At 43.3% G+C, this 17,348-nt stretch overlaps 1 protein-coding gene across 1 annotated transcript; it reads right to left on the bottom strand.

Moving 5' to 3' along the window:
* Nucleotides 1–7,579: 7,579 nt before the first annotated feature.
* On the bottom strand, nucleotides 7,580–17,068 carry lrrn1 (leucine rich repeat neuronal 1). The gene is made up of 2 exons (XM_037447988.2): nucleotides 16,697–17,068; nucleotides 7,580–10,687 (listed from the first exon to the last, which is right to left on the bottom strand). Exon 2 carries the CDS (start codon nucleotides 10,538–10,540, stop codon nucleotides 8,390–8,392), a length of 2,151 nt encoding a protein of 716 aa, XP_037303885.1. The 5' UTR covers nucleotides 10,541–10,687; nucleotides 16,697–17,068; the 3' UTR covers nucleotides 7,580–8,389.
* Nucleotides 17,069–17,348: the final 280 nt, after the last annotated feature.

Below are 17,348 nucleotides of genomic sequence, written 5' to 3'. Positions count from 1 at the left end.
TCCACAGGCCGCCCGGTGCTACTACGTCACCGGGAACCGTCTGGTTTCTCCACCTGGTCTGAACCATAAAGGTGATCTTTCTTTAGTTTTTTTATGTTATAGTGGTGGTTATGTGGTAGCATGCATTAGTGGATCCATTCAACTGCAGCTGCTACATGCGGCCTGCAGGTGGCGGGACGTCTTCTTGTGATCCACAATGAAAATGAGAGAGAAATCCAGAATAGATTTAATGAAGCATTTTAAATTGCAATAAAGTGGATACAATATGGTATCCTCACAAAAGGCTGTACCCAAGTGTCCCTCAAAGGCAACCTCCTTTTACAATCCCTTTCTCAAGATAAAACACATCGCCAGGGGAACTTATTTACAACCCATACGGGCAAACCAAGCTTCCTGTGGGAAGCCGTAAGGACCTGAAGAGTGAAGAACTCTGGTGTCTCCAGTCAGATGGTTCTCCTCCAGAGAGGAGAACAAAACATCCTCCTTTTTTAACGTCATTCTTTGTATCTATCTTCAGGCAGACACTGAGAGTTATGTAAAGTGTGTCTCCATGACTAACCTTTCTATGACTTGGTGTAATTCGTATGCAGCGGTTTATTCTCTGGTGGCCAGCTGAGACAGATGTGCAGGAGGTCATACTGTCAGCCGGCATTTCCAGGCTGCACGCAAGTGGCCAAGGATTTCCCTCGGGCAATAATCATTTTTTCGTATTGCGTGAAAATGTACAAATTTATCATGGGAAAAACCTCAGCTGTTCAAATTAATCTGCTTGAACCCATAAACGTGTGTATACAACTATTTGCAGGTCTCAAGTGAAGTAATTGACATTATGAGGAACCACTCAATAATTTACCCAATGGGGGCAGAGACTCTGTACACAGGGCAATTCATCCAACGATCTTTGGAGCAACAGTTATGGACAAGTCTACTGATACTAAAAAGAGACACATGTTTCAAGGAGGATGCCAGTCTGCATGTACAAAGTGAGCATGGGCACCGTGATGTTACCCATACGTTTGTAGACCACTTTTTTTCAAGCCATATGTTCAGTGTATTTGCTTTTGCCATCTCGATTTTTGGGTAGTCATCATCATTGTTTGGGATTGACTCCAGCACCCCCCACCCCCCCCCCCCCCCCCCCCGCCCAGGGGGGCGCCTTCAAAGACTGTTGGATGGATGATTCATTGTCAGAAAAATCTGGCCACTGGTGTAAAATCATTAAACAGCAGCTTTATGAAGTTGTTATTAAAGAGTTGACCCATATATAAGTCAAGGCTACTTGAAGGTCATGTTCTCCAGCACTGGAATATAAAGCTGCAGATGAACAGAATAAAACGAGGTGGCCGGGGGGGCTCTGGTCATCACGTTCTACACCTCAGGACACGTTACGAATATTAAAATGCTCTAATGTCTATTTCAGTCTAAATGAGACGATCACTTATCACATGAATACCTTGCTGAGTGAAGAATAATTGATTTAAGCGCTTGACACAACGTACTCCTGTTCACAATGTTTAGTGAGGTAATAAATCAAGTAAGCCGTAGACCTCAATCTGATTTATTTTTTGTAACCAGAGGATTAAAGCACAACCCAATGGCGGAATATTCTCAAATGAGCATAAGTCATGAAACCATTGCACCCACCAATTGTTTCATTTCGCTGGGCCTTTAATTATTACCTGAATAAATGAGTGCCTTTTTAAGGATTTGGTGAATGAGTTGCATAATGTGGCCCCATCCTAGAGTGGTGATAATAAGCTGTATTTTACGCTCAGTCTGGCTAAAAATGATGGGATTTTTAACAGCATTTTTTAGATTTAAGGTTAATTTCAGGCGAGTCGAATCGAATAATCTAACAAATGTCTACTTGCTTTCTTTAAAAAGGCCTTTCCTGGTGTTTATAATGTGAGTTGACATTATGGTCCCCCTCGTGTCTTCTGACAATGGGCTGAGGCAGCTTTTCTGGATGTTGGGAGTCTTTAATAGGCCCCGTTGTCAGGGAATCCTTTGGCTTTAATGAGAACTCACACGTGCACACACACACACACAAAGGAGCAGAACTTGCTGGAGTACAATTGGTTGGGAAGTTAATGAAAGGAGCATGTCCTCTGGGGACATTGTCAACAGCTGCCCTGCACTCCCTGTGCTACTGTGCTGATTGACTTGGCCTCAAATTGGCTGCAATGCCTCCCACAGCTTGTGAGACGAGTTCATACGTGATGCTCAAAGGACATTTCAAAGGTTTCCCTCCTCTGCCTTTGTCAGCCTTCGTAGGCGTGATTATAATGACCCCAGAGTTTTAAGCTCTTCTTTCTGACTACTACAGTTGATCAAAGGCCATAGAAGGCCATGGAAGGCCATAGAAGGCCATAGAAGGGCCATAGAAGGCCATGGAAGGCCATGGAAGGGCCATAGAAGGCCACGGAAGGGCTATAGAAGGGCCATAGAAGGCCATAGAAGTCGATGGAAGGGCCATAGAAGGCCATGGAAGGCGGAAAAACGGGATCAGAAAACTCAGGGATTGCATTTTGAAAAACAAGGTGTAAACCAAAGACAAGAGATAAAGATTCAAATTTCCAACAAACTAAATTTGCCTGCGTTCAAACCCTTGCATTAAACTTTTGACCCTTGCGACAACTCGAGCCTCCAGAGGCATGTAACATGTATTAACTTGTGTTTATTGTGACTATATTGGGTTCTTTTGCTGTGTCTGTTGTTACACAAATGCCGGAAGTTTATTTTATTAGTGTTTTTCTTTTGTATTTTAAATGACTGGGTTTCAGCTCTATACATGAAGCTGCATTAGCTTCTCTAAAGAGTTCCCCTAGTGGTTCATTTGTGAAAAGTATAACGGATTAGTTTCTTAAATGATCAACAATTCTGTGATGGTACAATATTGGATACTGAATTGCAAAACAGATTTAGAGATGGCATTTGGATCTGATCTTTACCTTCCCCTGCCCCTCAAAATCAAATGTCATGGTGCATTTTTTTAAACTATAAAAATGATAAAATAAAATACAGCAATCACATTTACAGCAAGTAGATAAATATCCATATTTATTTTCTAATTATTTGTTTTTGTTTAAGTGAGGCTCTGCCGTCATGCTGAATTGTTATTTTTGCCCTCAGAAAGAGACAAGTCTTGAAAAGTTCTACTCAGTAAAGAAGCTCGGCTCTCCCCAACCATTCAATAGCAATTAGCTGCTCCATCTCAACCAGCTCAAATGAGGTGTAATAATGACACCTGTCGCGCTGCGTAGAGACAAATGAGACAATCTGTTTGCATTCAGTTTTGTTTTAAAGAGGGTTCACCGAGCCTCGAAAGATCGTCCGTGTTTAATGTCACCTCATTTATTTAAATTCTGCTGGACAGTTCAGGTTATTCATGCTTCATTAGCAGCACAGAAACCTGTGAGTGTGAGCAGTGGTGAAGAAAGTGAGTCCTCACTCCTCAGTTCCAAGCCGTGTCGGTAATGAGCAACGAAACTTTCTGAGCTGTGGCTGTTTGTTCCAACCTGTGACCGTATGGAATGATTCCAACACGCAGCAATGAGCATCATCATAATGGAAAATGGGAAAAGCTTTTGAACAAAGGACGGCGACTGGTCCTTGTTTCCTGCAGGAAATGTGATCATTTGTGAAAATGGTTGAAGGATGAAATTAGAAAGAAATGAGTGATAATAAATACATTTTTCTGTTCTTTGCATATTTTAAAATCCAATTTAGAGGAACAGAATGTTGCATGTTATTGACGAGTACTGCTGGGTCTGAGATGTGGTTAACTAAACGCTAACCCAAATGTCACGGCTGATATAAGACACATGAATATGGAGGTTTTCTTTCTGATGTTTTTGCATTCGGGCAGAGCGAGTAACGTATTCAAATGATTACAAACACAAACTGAGGCCATTTCTGAATGTGTCTACTTCTCTTCAACACATCTTGCTGTTAAAGGGACATGGTATTTCATATTCTCAGACAAACAGGCTGACGATAACAATGCTAAGTGTGATTGGGAGGAACAGCATCATGTCTAACATTCTCACATACAACCAATGAAGTGGAAAAATGTTGACCTGATGAAAGCAATCAGAGGATCACCAAGTCAGTAGGAGTCTGACTTTGATCAACTTTACCTGTTAGATATTTATATATTTGTTTGACAGAGAAAGTCAAAACGTGGGTGCAGTCAGAATTCATAGGATTTATGCACGTCTGTAATAAATGAATCAGAGCACAAAGGGATTTGCTGGATTGACGTAGCCATCCATGTGACGCAGCCACTGCCATGACTAATAAAAACTGTTCATGCCTTTGTAAGTCTAAGCTCAGAAAACACTTCCAAGATACTACAAGATATGATACAAGTTGCACACTGTCTTTCTAAGGGAATGAACTCATGTTTAAATGAAAATGAGGGGCAAGAATCATTTTCAAAGTCAACAGATGGTCGACCTTTTCCGACCTGCTTTCTAATGTCACCACCGTGCTGCAGGAAGAGTCGGGGCAGCATAAGGTCAGCCATGAATATTACGCAAGGCTGAAATCTGCCATCTTTCTCTGATTGTTGCCTCGATGTGCAAATGGAAACATAGCACCGGCTGGGGGTGGACACACACATCTTCTACATAGATGGTGACTCCTGCATGTGTCTGTTTGGATAAAGACAAAGCTGTGTAATTGGTCCCTGGGAGAATACACCAGAACTATCGGTCCAACAATTCATCACGCTCTCAACAGCTGATTGAGATGACAAAATGCATCACTCCTTCACAAGTCCCACTGTGTGCCTCCATTATTTAGATAGCATAGGAGCCATTGTTTCATCACAATGAAGGCCTGCGAGTAAAAGACGAGCAAAACATCTAATAAAAACAACATTTTCTCCATTACTCAAATTGATTTTTTTTTTGTGGTAAGACGGTCAAATAAGCAGCAAAGTCCAGACGTCCACCTTAATAAAGCTGTTACTTTGAGTGCACAGTGATATGGAACGCTGGGGTCAATGTGAACAGATACTGTACATTATGGCTGAATAAGACTCGCTGTTATAATAATACTTAGATTGTAAAGTGTTGAATCCAGTGCCAGTCAAATGAATGTCAACCACGCTTTTCCTCAACCAAACGTTGCCTAAACCTAAATTCCTGTGAAGATGGAAGAGAAGATGCAATGCAAGAGCGTCAGAGTTGTATCTCCCTCTCTGACTGGTAGTTTTCTCTGTAAATTGCATAAATTGTTGTTGGCTGTTTGAGAAAGAACGCATGGCAACAGTAACTATAGAGCTCAGCAGATGGTTAATAACAATCCAATTAGAAATGTCCCACTGCACTGGTGTCTGGAGCAGAAGACAGAAGGCGCTGCTGGTGTCTGCAGGTTGACTGGCTTCATCCCACTTTCTTTGGTTGATCCTCTGCTCCTAAAGATGTGCACTCCGTCTTTTAGACTTTATGTGGATGGAGAGCTTCAGGTTCTGGCTGATGCTTGCCTCCAGCTTTCTCACTGGCAGAGATAATAATACTATTAATAAGACATTTTCCTCCTCCATCAATCCGGTCTTTGTCGTAGTGTTATCGGTTTACCTGTCCACTTTTTATTTGTATTATATGTTATTTGATTTTCTACTTTCATTTAATTGTAATTTATTCTCTTTTGTTCAATTCCATGTACGCACCACTCACCATGTTCCTCGCATGTCCATCAGACTTTGAAAACAGATGTTTCTAATTCATCAGTGCAAAGAAGCAGCTTTTCTCACTCCACACCTTTGAAAGCGTACAGGATTTTTTAGTGGTTTCCCACCTGCGGGGTGTTGACCTCGTCAGTGTTATTTCAGGCTCTGGGGACTTCTCTCACTCAGCTGCAAGCACCTGCAGGGGGATGGAGGGAAGGGGTTGCCATGGAAACAGGCCACTGGGAGGGGACATGGTGCAGGCTCCAGTGCACGCTTTGAGAGGCTTTCATTGATAGCTGTCCAGTGAGTCTGTTACTAGGCTTCCCACTGGGGTCGTGTAATGGCTCGTCCCTTTTTCAATGTGCAGGTTTATCAACCATTCTGACCATTCTGGGCACAGGTCTCCCTAAAGGTTGCACGACCTTCACAGAATCACCTGACTGTGCACATGACAAAGAGACAGTGTTCCTTGATGCCCAATGCACACACAGTCAGTAACATTCAGAGTCAGGGACATTATCTGTGATGTGTTATGTGTATCCATAACTTCATTATTCAAACCACCCAATTAGAGTATAATTTAACCATGTATAAACATTCATAGGTTGTTTATAACACAATACAATGTTTTGGGTTTTGAGGTTAGTTTTAGAAACGCTTACGTGAATGAAGAGTGTGTTCTTTTATTAATGCATTATATCGCTGATGATTTCTTAAATACTTTAATACTATAGCTACTTCACAAGGGACATCATGCACAAGAATAGCCGTGTTGTCAGGGGAGACTAAGCGGCCATTGTTTGATTGCACGACAAAGCCCAGATCTGTCAGTCAACATCTGGGCCACCGCTGGAGATCCACTTTTTCCAGACCGTGAGCCACTGAGATTGGGATTTGCATTGTGTCATATGCAACATATTACTGTCTCATCAGATCCTGCAGGGAAAAGAGACGGCTGATCCATGTCTTTTCACACGGATAGTGCTACACATTTCACAAGCAATACAGCATTATGAGACCCTGAATCATTCGGTGGATTATGGTATTGTTGCTATAATGCTCTATTATACGTTACATTACATGTCATCTAGCAGATGCTTTGATCCAAAGCGACATACAATAAGTATATTTCAACCATGAGGAAACAAACTCAGAAGAACATGAAGCAAGAAAGTGCAATTTCATCAAATAAGCTGATTTACACTTGTTATAGATAAGAGCCATTAGAAGTACAAGCACTGTGAGAGTCATGTTTTTTGATTTCTCCAGCCTCTACTTCTGAAGGACAAGCTGGAGCAGTCCGGGGTGGACCAGGACTATGTCCCCAACCGTCCACTGTACGTGCAGATACGGGACTGTGAGTCCAACCTAGTGTTCTGCAGCACAGGGGCCCCACAAGGAACTGTCCCAGCTCCCTTCCTCTTCACCATAAACACCTCTGACTTTAAAGATAAATCTGCCACCTACAGATGACTGCAATGGTCGGTCTCATTTCCGCTAGCGATGACAGGAAGTACCAAGGACTTCTTAGGATGGTGAAGGAGCTGGTGGTGGACATCTTCAAACTAAAGAAACACCTCTTCAGATATACCTTGACTAACAACACTAACAAACTGTAGCACTTAAACTTCTAATAGCTCTTGTCTATAACAAGTTGTAAAACGGCTTATTTGATGAAATTGCCCATTCTTGTAAGTCGCTTTGGATAGATTTAGCTAAATGACATTTGATGGAATGTTATATAATGATCTCATCTCGTATCTCTACAAAGTTGGATCACCATATGATCACACTGAAATCTTTCTATGGCAACAATTAAAAGCGTTAAAGTATTTAGTTATGTTCTCAACGGCATATTCAGTATACAATTGCTTAAAGTAAAAATGACACGTGTTGTTAAAATCATGGTTTAGAAAATATGAGGAAAGAAGATTTTATTTGACTCGCTCTTCAATAAACAACATGTTTGTGTGTGAACCACATCAAAACCAGTGATTGTAGACATATTCTAGCAAAATAAGAAATGTTTAAGAAATTGAAAAAGCCTTACATCTATTCACCTATTTCATAACATTCATATTTCTATTGCTGGTTTACAGTAGCTGAACTGCAAACTTAAAATCTAAATCAAACATAGGTATGTTATTATAATTATTTTATGTTCAAAAAGTAAATTAGTCATAGCTGATACAACATTACATAGGAATGGCTAACATTATTTAATAGACAGCATATCAAGTCTAAACACTTTGTCAGCTTATATGTGAGTTGATAGACAAATTAGTATATATTATTTCAGTGCACAACAGTCAACAGTGAATCTGTTTTACGAGAGAAAGAAAGGCAGTTTTCAACAGTTCTGCCATAGAAACAAGTCAAAAACAGGTGGGACTTCAGCTTTCCCGATGCTTGCGTAGACTGAATCCGTGACAATGCTCATGCTGTGTTCATTGAAACGAGAACTAAAAATAAGCACAGTGACTTCTAAAGTCTAAACAAAGCTGCCACATTGCGTGTCAAAATGAGCTAGAGGTAAAAAGGCAATATGCTAAACTAAGGATGTTGGTTCGTCGATGGCTTTAAAGATCAAGTCTCAGAACCGAAGAAAAATAAACTGGAAACATCAAAGAAAAAATGACACAAAGAAGCAGGTAAGTATATTTGTGCTCCTGAAAGAAACATGTCTTTTCATCTCCCAGTGGGTAGCAGCTCTCACCACATGTAGTAGCTGCGTGTGGTGTCCACCTGACTGGGTTTGGTCTCGGACGAGCCCTCTTTCTCCTTCTCACTGTCCGTCTCCCACAGGTTGATGAGGGGCGGATACAACTCGTTCAGCGGTATTGACGAGGTTTTCTGCATGTACTTTTTCAGAGAATGGTGATAGTTTTTCCTCTTCCACCTCTTGGCAACGTACACTCCCAGAGAGGCCAGACTGATGATTGCTAACATGGTTCCCATGACTGCAGCGAGAGCAGTGTTGGTCCCTTGGTCAGATATTTCCACAGCAAAAGCTGCCGGCTTCGTCGTCACATTCACGCACGACTTCTGTGTTTGTTGGTGGACGTTGGAGACCGTGAGGCACACCTCGTACTCAGTCGCTGGTTGTAGATGCGTGAGGTTGTACTCGTGGACATCAACGGGAACCCTGGCAGTGTAAGTAATATGTGGGTTGTCTATTTTCATTGTGGCAGATGACCACTTGAGGTTGGAGGTCATCACGTTGGAATTTATTTTCCAGGAGACCAGTATGGAGTGAGATTCGGTTTGTTTGACGTAGATCTTCATTAGCTGAGTGCTGTCAAAAAGAGTGCCGTTCACCCGTAAAGCCGCCACTCTTGTGTCCGCGCCTTCGGAATTCTCAGCCACACAGGTGTATCGGCCAGAGTCTTGTACCTGGATGTGAGTAATTCTCAATGTACCTTCATTGCTGAGGGTGAACTTGTCAGATAAGGTGTCCGTCGTTACCTTGTTCCCCATTGGCGTCACCCAGTAGATTTCGGGTTCAGGCTGGGACACAGCTCTGCAGTCCAAGTCCAAGGTCATGCCGATGTCCAGGTTGAGGTGGCTTGGGAAAGTATCGTGGGCAATCAAGGGCAGGCACTGGTTTGCCAAATTGTTCTGCAGCACCTCCCGAACATGTAAACCCCTTACTTCTGTTGGCATGGCACAAAACATGGACAGAGGCTCCATGAAACGGACTGTGGTTCTGTTGGAGCTCATCCACTGAATGACGCAGTCACAGCGCAGAGGATTGCTGTGAATGCTGATCTCACGCAAATTTGGTAGAGAGTCCACCGTGGATTGATAGAGAGCATTCAGGGCGTTGTTGTTCAGCATTAGACTCTCCAGAGCAGCGACATCACGAAAGGCCTGGCGGTTAATATAAGAGAACTTGGGATTGTTTGTAGCCTCCAGCTTTGTGAGCTCAGGAAGATTGTCAAGTGCGTAGCGGTCAATAGAAACCAGCTCGCCCATGTTGTTTATACCCAGTTCCTTCAGTCTCAGCATGTTCTTGAAATCTCCTTCCTGGATCTTGTGCACTGGGTTTTTGTTTAAATCCAAAAACTTGAGGTTAGGTAGTTTCTGTAGGGCTCTCTGGGGAACTCGGACAAGCTTGTTGTCATAGAAAGAGAGGCTTTCAAGATTGTCAAGTCCCACAAAGGCATTTCCAGGTACGTCTGTCAAATCCATCCCCGCCAAAACCAGACTCCTAAGATTGCCCAATGGCTTGAAATTAAAGTCAATTATTCCAACCACAGGGTTCTCCCCAATCATGAGGATCTCTAGGTTGGGTGTGGATTGAAACCATCTGCTGCCAATGGTCCTAATTTTGTTGGAATTGAGGTGAAGCCTGAGCAGGTTGTGGAGCCCATAGAAGGCATTGTCAGAGATTGTGTTGATCTGATTGTGGTTGATGTAGAGCTCCTGCAGGTTGCTGAGGTCCTGCAAACAGTAATCTGGCATTTCTGTGATCTGGTTCTCCTCCAGATGAAGCGTGGTGAGCTGGGACATGTTGAAGAGGCCAACATCTCGAATGCTACTGAAGTTGTTCTGGGACAAGTCCAGCTCAGTCAGGTTGAAGAGCTGCTCTAGCTCGTCATTGGTCCTGGCAATGTAGTTGCTTTGTAGAAGAAGAACCTGAGTGTCACTGGAGAGGTTTCCTGGGATACGAGTTAAGCGAAGGTCATTGCAGTCCACAGTGATGGCCTCTCGGTAGGTGGACTGGGGGGTAAACCATGGCCGGATCTCGCAGACACACAGCTGGGGGCACTCATTGCTCTGGAAGGATAGTCCTATTGACACCAGCATCAGGCCAGCAAACACCTGGCCCGGAAGTAAGCAGTCCAACCTCCGTCTCGCCATGCTGGGGATCGACAGGAGGAGAGCCAGATGAATTCGGGAGGCGTTACAGTCATCAACCAGACCTTCTGCGGATTAGGTCTTTCAGTCCAGCAGCGGGGTTGAAAGGGGGTCAAAATTTACCACCAGATCTTGGAGCCCCAGAGTAGTCTGGAAAAGAAGGACAAAGCAGGTATATGTCATTGTGAAGAAAAGGGTCTAATTTTATTTTCATAATGAGGAGTGTTTGTAAAACGGATATTTTTAGCAATGCTAGAAGCATGGCTCAGTAATAGCAACGTGGGTCTGTCACTGTCGCTGCATTACTTTGGTCAAGAATGATCTACGTCAACATCTATCAAATGGATAGTCTTGCAATTCTGCACATACACTCATTGTTCTTAGACAACAGATAAATAACATCATTTGGTGGTCTTCTTACTCTCTCTCTCGCTCGTCAGCTTTGGTCTAACATTCATAGTTATACATGAAATAGCTCAGCAACTTTGGAATGTATTGCCATAGAATTTAGCAGCAACATCAGCTCAAAATGTTATTTTTTCTAATTCTTTGGTTTGAGAACAGAAACCAGAAAAAACATCAGCAAGTTTCCAGTTTAATAAGACTAGAAAGTTTTATTAATCCCCTGTGGAGAAACTCATTTGACACCAAAAACAACTCACACACACATTAATAAAATGGAGGTTTCCTCAGTGCACAATATTTAAAACACATTAAAACAAAAGAGCAAACATTAAAAAGATGCCATTTCTGAAAACCACATCTAAATTTAATTACATACCTGCTTATTGCAAACATTTATTTGCATGTTGACATTTAAAGCACTACTTTCTTGGAGTACAGCACAACATAACAGCGAACACCAGTATACTTAAAATACAGTAGAACATAATCTTTTACGTTTCTTGAAAATTAAGCAATTACACAAGACAACCAACTGAATTAGAACAACATCTCCATTGTGAGAGCGAGTTATGTGCAGCATCAACAACTTAAAGAAAATGCAAGTTCAGCTCATTACGATGCACTAAACCCTGCTATGAGCGACTTGGAAACAAATCAGATCTCATCGAGGCCTTTCATCTATCCAACAAGCCCAAAAGGACTTGATCATTAGCTTCTCCGAACATCATTAAAAACTGAGATATGAGTATGCGCCAGGCTTTGGAGAAAGGAAAAAATGTCTTCATTTTAAACACGTCTTCAGTGTGCTGAATTTAGGGCAAACATGAAAAAGAAGTTTTCAGCAGGGCTGAGATTCTTTCTGGGACGATTGGGCACAGAAGGAACACTCTCAAAACTTTGAGTAGCATTTCTTAAACTCTAACACTTGAAACCCCAAAACAGGAGCAGGAGTGGACGAGAGCTCAGTCGCTTTGTTCAAAGACGAGCTCCTGAGAGGCCCAGTGGGCTGTGACTGACACTCTATGCAGTGACAACGCGTCGTACTCTCACACAATACTCCACCTGGAAGTAGATGGGACTTAGTGTGGGGTATTTGTATTTATTAGGGATGCAGTAAAGGTCGGTCCACCTGCGGACTGAACTATCTCAACTACTAGATTACCAAGACTATTCTAATGTTTCATTTCATGTTCCTTTCCATTATTTTAATATGTTTGCAATGCTTTAGTAAACCTGTAACTTATTATTGTCAGTGCACTGCCACGCGTTAGGATTTTAGTGCTTTAGTGCTTTTGAAGAGGATTCTCTTTGTGTACTTTCATTTCGAATTAAGATATTTATTGGGTTCGACACTTGTAGAAACATTTTAATTTGATGGAGATATTTGTCCTCTTACTAAGAGGAACGTGGTACTCACGATACACATCAGCATGAAGGCACGGTTAAGCATGCTCACATCAGCATTAGGCTCTAAGAATCACTGATACGGAGCCTCACTCTCAGTCTTGATCAGGGATTTGGAGCAAACGATGCTTGTCAAAGGCTTTTATCGCATTCAAACGAGATATGCGCCTCAGTCATTGGAATAATCTGTTCACATGCAAAGTATACAGACGTATTGTTTCCATAAAACAGTTTCATCCCTCACCATCGTTTATTTACAGGATTGGCGCCACGTCTTCAACAACCCTGTGCATACGCAGTATCCAAAATCAACACAGATCCCAATACTCTATGAGGTCCTTTTACTTCAAAAGGAGGAAACGGATGCATACCTTCTCCAACACATAGCTTTATGGCCAACGCCAGCTTAGGAAGGCAGCTCCTAAGAGGCTTTCAAACAGGAGCGCTGACTAACGCCTCTGAAAGCTGCCTGACAACAGCAGCACGGAGACAGGAAGATGTTTCTGCTCCTCCCTCACTGGGTATTCCCTAAGGGACAGGGAGGAGCGGGGGGAGCGCCGGAGCTCTTCTTTAAGCTGAAGCACTGTGTATTGTGGCGATGGCTGTGCCAGTCACGACTAGTGGATGGAGATCCTGAAGTGCAGGTAAGCTTGAGGTGAGAAGCACGAGGAGAGAAACAGGCCACGTAAATTAAAAGCAACATATCAGTGCAATCTAAAAAAAGAAAAAACTCCTTACATACTTGTCATTTTATCAGTGACTCAATAATCTCTCCAATAAGAACATAATACAATAACATAATTTATATTATTGACGAAAAGGTTTCAACTTTTTGGAAGTATGTTTGTGATCCACAGTCATCATAATCAAGTAAAGCACAAAAAAGTGTGTAAATGTTTTGTAAAACCCGAGAACATTTATAGTAATGTATTGTTTTGTTGGCTTTCTTTTGGGTCGGGCTGATTAAGTGACGGCATTGTCATTGATGATAATTTTCCAAAGGTTTTCCAGTTTCTGGAAGAAGACTTCTAAAGAGAATTGAAAAAATTGAAAATGCAATTAAACACATTCTCCACATTACATTGTTGGTTCGGTTTGTTAGGGGGAGAAAAAGCTGATATTTACTCGTTTGGTTTAGCAAAATAATCTTCACGTGTATACATTTTGAAGCGTAAATGATAGCAAAAGAAGTAAAAATCTAATGCTCACACCCGTCAATCAAGTCACTAGAGAACGACTTCCTGTTCTGGTGGTGATGTTTGGTACTCATTGAGCCAATTGTTAGTTAAAAATCCCCAGAGAGGTATTTACTTACATCGCAGATAAAAGCAATGGAATCTCTTAAGCTTGTGTTAGCCACAGATATTATTTCAGTGTCAAAGTGCCAACTCCCATGCGTCGGCTTCAGGGCGCCTTCCTGCAGCGCAATATTTACCCCAAATGGGGTTAATCTTAGATTCTCCCCGTTTGGTGAATGCAGCTTTGTCCGTGCTCCTCTTAGTGCAGCGTAAGATTAAGACATTTCTGATCCCATTTAATACTCAACGCACAAACTATGACACAAAAAAATGGGTTAGCTGAAATTAAAAAAAAAGAATGCTGACGTAACTAAAAAAAAAAACCATCAACATCCTGTTGATGTTTCATCAACAACTGAAATGTCCATTGTGAGCGGAGCCGAAGAGCAGCAGGGGGGAGAACACTGTTTATCACACTTTGAACCCGTCAATAATAAAAACTCCATTAGGTTTCCATCCAAAATCCATTGGTTAATAAAATGTGGTTGGTGACACATGCAGAATGAGTGCAGTGTGCCTCTAATGGAAACCCTTCTCACACTTGGTGACCTAGAGCAGCAACGTTAAACTGCACTTACAAAAAGAATCAGCAGCAGGATCCACGGTGCTTTCAGGAGACCACGAGTTTATTGAAATAAAGTTGAAAACAATTTCTTTGCTCTTTTTCTCCCAAAGCAACAGAATTGAAACAGCCAAAGTGTTTGGCCTGCATCGCTAGTAACTGCAGTGATGGCTGTCAGCAGGTTGCCGTCTCCGCAGCCATGCAAGTGTCCACTTTCATCGCCTGCCTGATTCCTTTGAGAAACGTCAAAGGCATCGTATTGGCATCGCTTCACAAAGGTATGGCCTAAAAATATCCAAACAGGTTGCTGATACAGTATCAACCAATTTCTCATTACTAGCCTAATTTTAACCAATTAAGTAATAACTTGCCATTGTGTTAGTTATGCTGATGCTTTACTACGTTATCGGTGATGTTCTGTGATGGAGGCGCCTTTAAGTCTCCATCTAATCCACTGTGATGGTGTACAGAGCTCAACTTCTCTGTTCCTGTACCTCTCTATCGGAGCCTGAGGACAAATAACCGAGTGTGGCATGAAAAAATGAAACTGACTTCCACTGGATAGCAGGTGTCTTGCATTAAAGATCCGTCAGCGTATAACCCTGAGGGTCCTGGTCCGCCTTCAAGCCTCAGTTTACTCGAGCGTACACCCCAGATGGAAAAAAAGAGATGTCAAAAACAGCAAAAACAAATTACAGGTGGAGCAGGTGAGATAAACAACCCCAGGGAGATTCTAAACACATCCTGTCACAAATTCAACCAAATAGAGGTGGTAAAAACACTCCAGAATTAGATGGCAGATCAACAACTCAACGAGGGGGAAGACAAAGAGCAGAATGCTGCTGTGACAAGAAGGTTAAATGAAGAGAAAACTACTGCTTACTGCTTCAGCAGGAGGAAGAGGAGGAACATTATCTCACTTACAGCCTCTTGGGGGACCATCACAAAAAGATCCATGAGGCAACAAGACTACGGGGGGAAATGTTGTTCCCATGAACGAGGAGGGAATCAGGACTTCAAACAGGTTGTTGTGATTCCTACTCACCTCACTGACACTGTGTGTGTGTGTGTGCGTGTGTGTGTGTGTGTGTGTGTGTGGGCCAGTTTCACATTAGATTCGATGAATTTACTGCTTACAGGTTTGGCTTCACATTAATACAGCATCTCTCGTTCATTCAAAGTTTCCCTTCTTTCAAACCAACGCACCTGAAGCATTAGCATGTCAACTTGCGGATTCAATAGTGTGTAAATAGTGAGATAAATGGCCATCCACTCCTTCTTGCCAGTCAGCTGCTCACAAATGGCCACAAGAAGCTCCTGGTGTCCAACCTCACACAAACGCCACGTTCCCGCAGCCAAAAGATCTGTCTGGGGGACGCCAACAGAGGACAAAGGGTTTAATGCCTCAGCCCTTCTGTGAGGAATAATGGTGCGAGGCCCGAGGCTGAATGACCCCCCCCCCGCCCCCTCCACGCGATGCCTTAAACCCTCGGGACCCAAATGTTAGTGGTGGGGGTGAATCCCCCTCCTCCCCCCATGAGCCCTGCTGTCTCCTAACAAACCCACACACAGACACCTGCCTCTTAGTCACACTAAATAGGCACGATCAAGTTAAAGAGAAAATAGACCTACAAACTACAGAAATGGATCAGGTGATCCATCCTTTCATCGTTATTCACTTTTAGGGAGTGATTTAGTCTCTCGAAGTTTGAGAGAATCAAACCGCCTTTGTTCCAAGGAGACATATTTTGTCTGGATAAACCTCAAGAAAGTCTGATGATGAGAAGCACCGGCACACAGTGAGATTTTCCCCATCTCGCTGGGATGCATCTCCTCGACCCAGAGCCAAAAGAGGTATCTCAGCACTTTGGTTTTTAAAAGGAGGTCAGAACAGAGTCCTGGAAACACGCAGTTTTTATCATCCTCACCTTTCCACAGCGTGTCCCCTGTGCCTGGATGCGAGTGATGCGCGTCCGCAGTCTCTCACCACACACGCGCAACAGCTGCAGGTCGGTGGACCACAATGGACCCCCTGCCAATGCAGCCCCATTCTCACCCACAGGCCCAGTGTCTCGGTCTCAGGGACCCGGCGTCTCTTTGAACGTTTAATATGCGCGTCACACATTCTGCACGACGTCGCGGGCGAAGCGCTGCCGCTTCCGCGGCTGATTTACCGCAGCTTCGTCAAAGTTTGTCTCACGCGAAACACCGTTTTGACGCATAGAAACGGTTTGATGGATTTTGATCAAATGGGTGGAATGTTTTTTTTCCTGCGGATTCAGAAGAGATTTAAACCCTGAAGTGAAACAACAGAACACAGAGCATGCCCTTGGGTGCGTGTGCATGATGAATGCATCATTAAGGGAACCCATTCACTAAGTGCAACATGTCTTTACACGTGAAAACAACCAAATATGCAGCGTATAAAGAAACAGTCCGTTGGGGGGGGGGGGGGGGGGAGAAAGATGCCCCCCGTCTCCCGAGTCTCACCTTGTTGACATTCCGGTCCAAGCGCACGGGTCCTTTATCCAGACATCCACGTCGTAAACACGATACAACGTTGTGCTGCCGAGACACGTGCTTCTACCTCAGTATCCGATCAGTCACACGGCGCCTCGTGGAGACGCATGGTGCAGACCGGAGACCAACCACCAGTGTCCTGTCCCCGCCGTGTCCCCGCGCGACCGCCTTCCTGCCTGCTGCTTGTGACGGATGGAGGAGGAAAAAAATGATTACAACAAAAAAGCACCTGGCGCTGTCCAGAGCAGTCAGCTGATTGGCCGGGAGCGCCTGTCTGTCACTGCGGGCCCGGCCGAGCAGAGCACCATCTGCTCCGGGCTTGTTGTGATGTGAACAAAGGCAGTAGAGGACGGTGGGGCATGGGGAGGAACGGGGGGGTGGGGGTGGGGATAAACGCCTCCTCCTCCTCTCTACGCGAACCTATAATATATGACTTTCCTGCAACAACGTCACAAACAAGACTTTATCTTTTATTTATATGTACACCCAGATAACACAAATCAGAGAAATCTCGTTGTTGCCTAGTTTTATTCTTCTAGTTATTCTCTTAGTGGAAATCTGAGCTGTCTCCAATCAGCTACAACAAACATGTTCACTCAGTGCTTGGACCGCCCTAAGATCC

Source organism: Pungitius pungitius, chromosome 8 (genome assembly GCF_949316345.1).
Source record: "Pungitius pungitius chromosome 8, fPunPun2.1, whole genome shotgun sequence".
In the NCBI taxonomy this organism is placed as follows: domain Eukaryota; kingdom Metazoa; phylum Chordata; class Actinopteri; order Perciformes; family Gasterosteidae; genus Pungitius; species Pungitius pungitius.
This window is presented reverse-complemented; position numbering and strand designations above follow the sequence as displayed.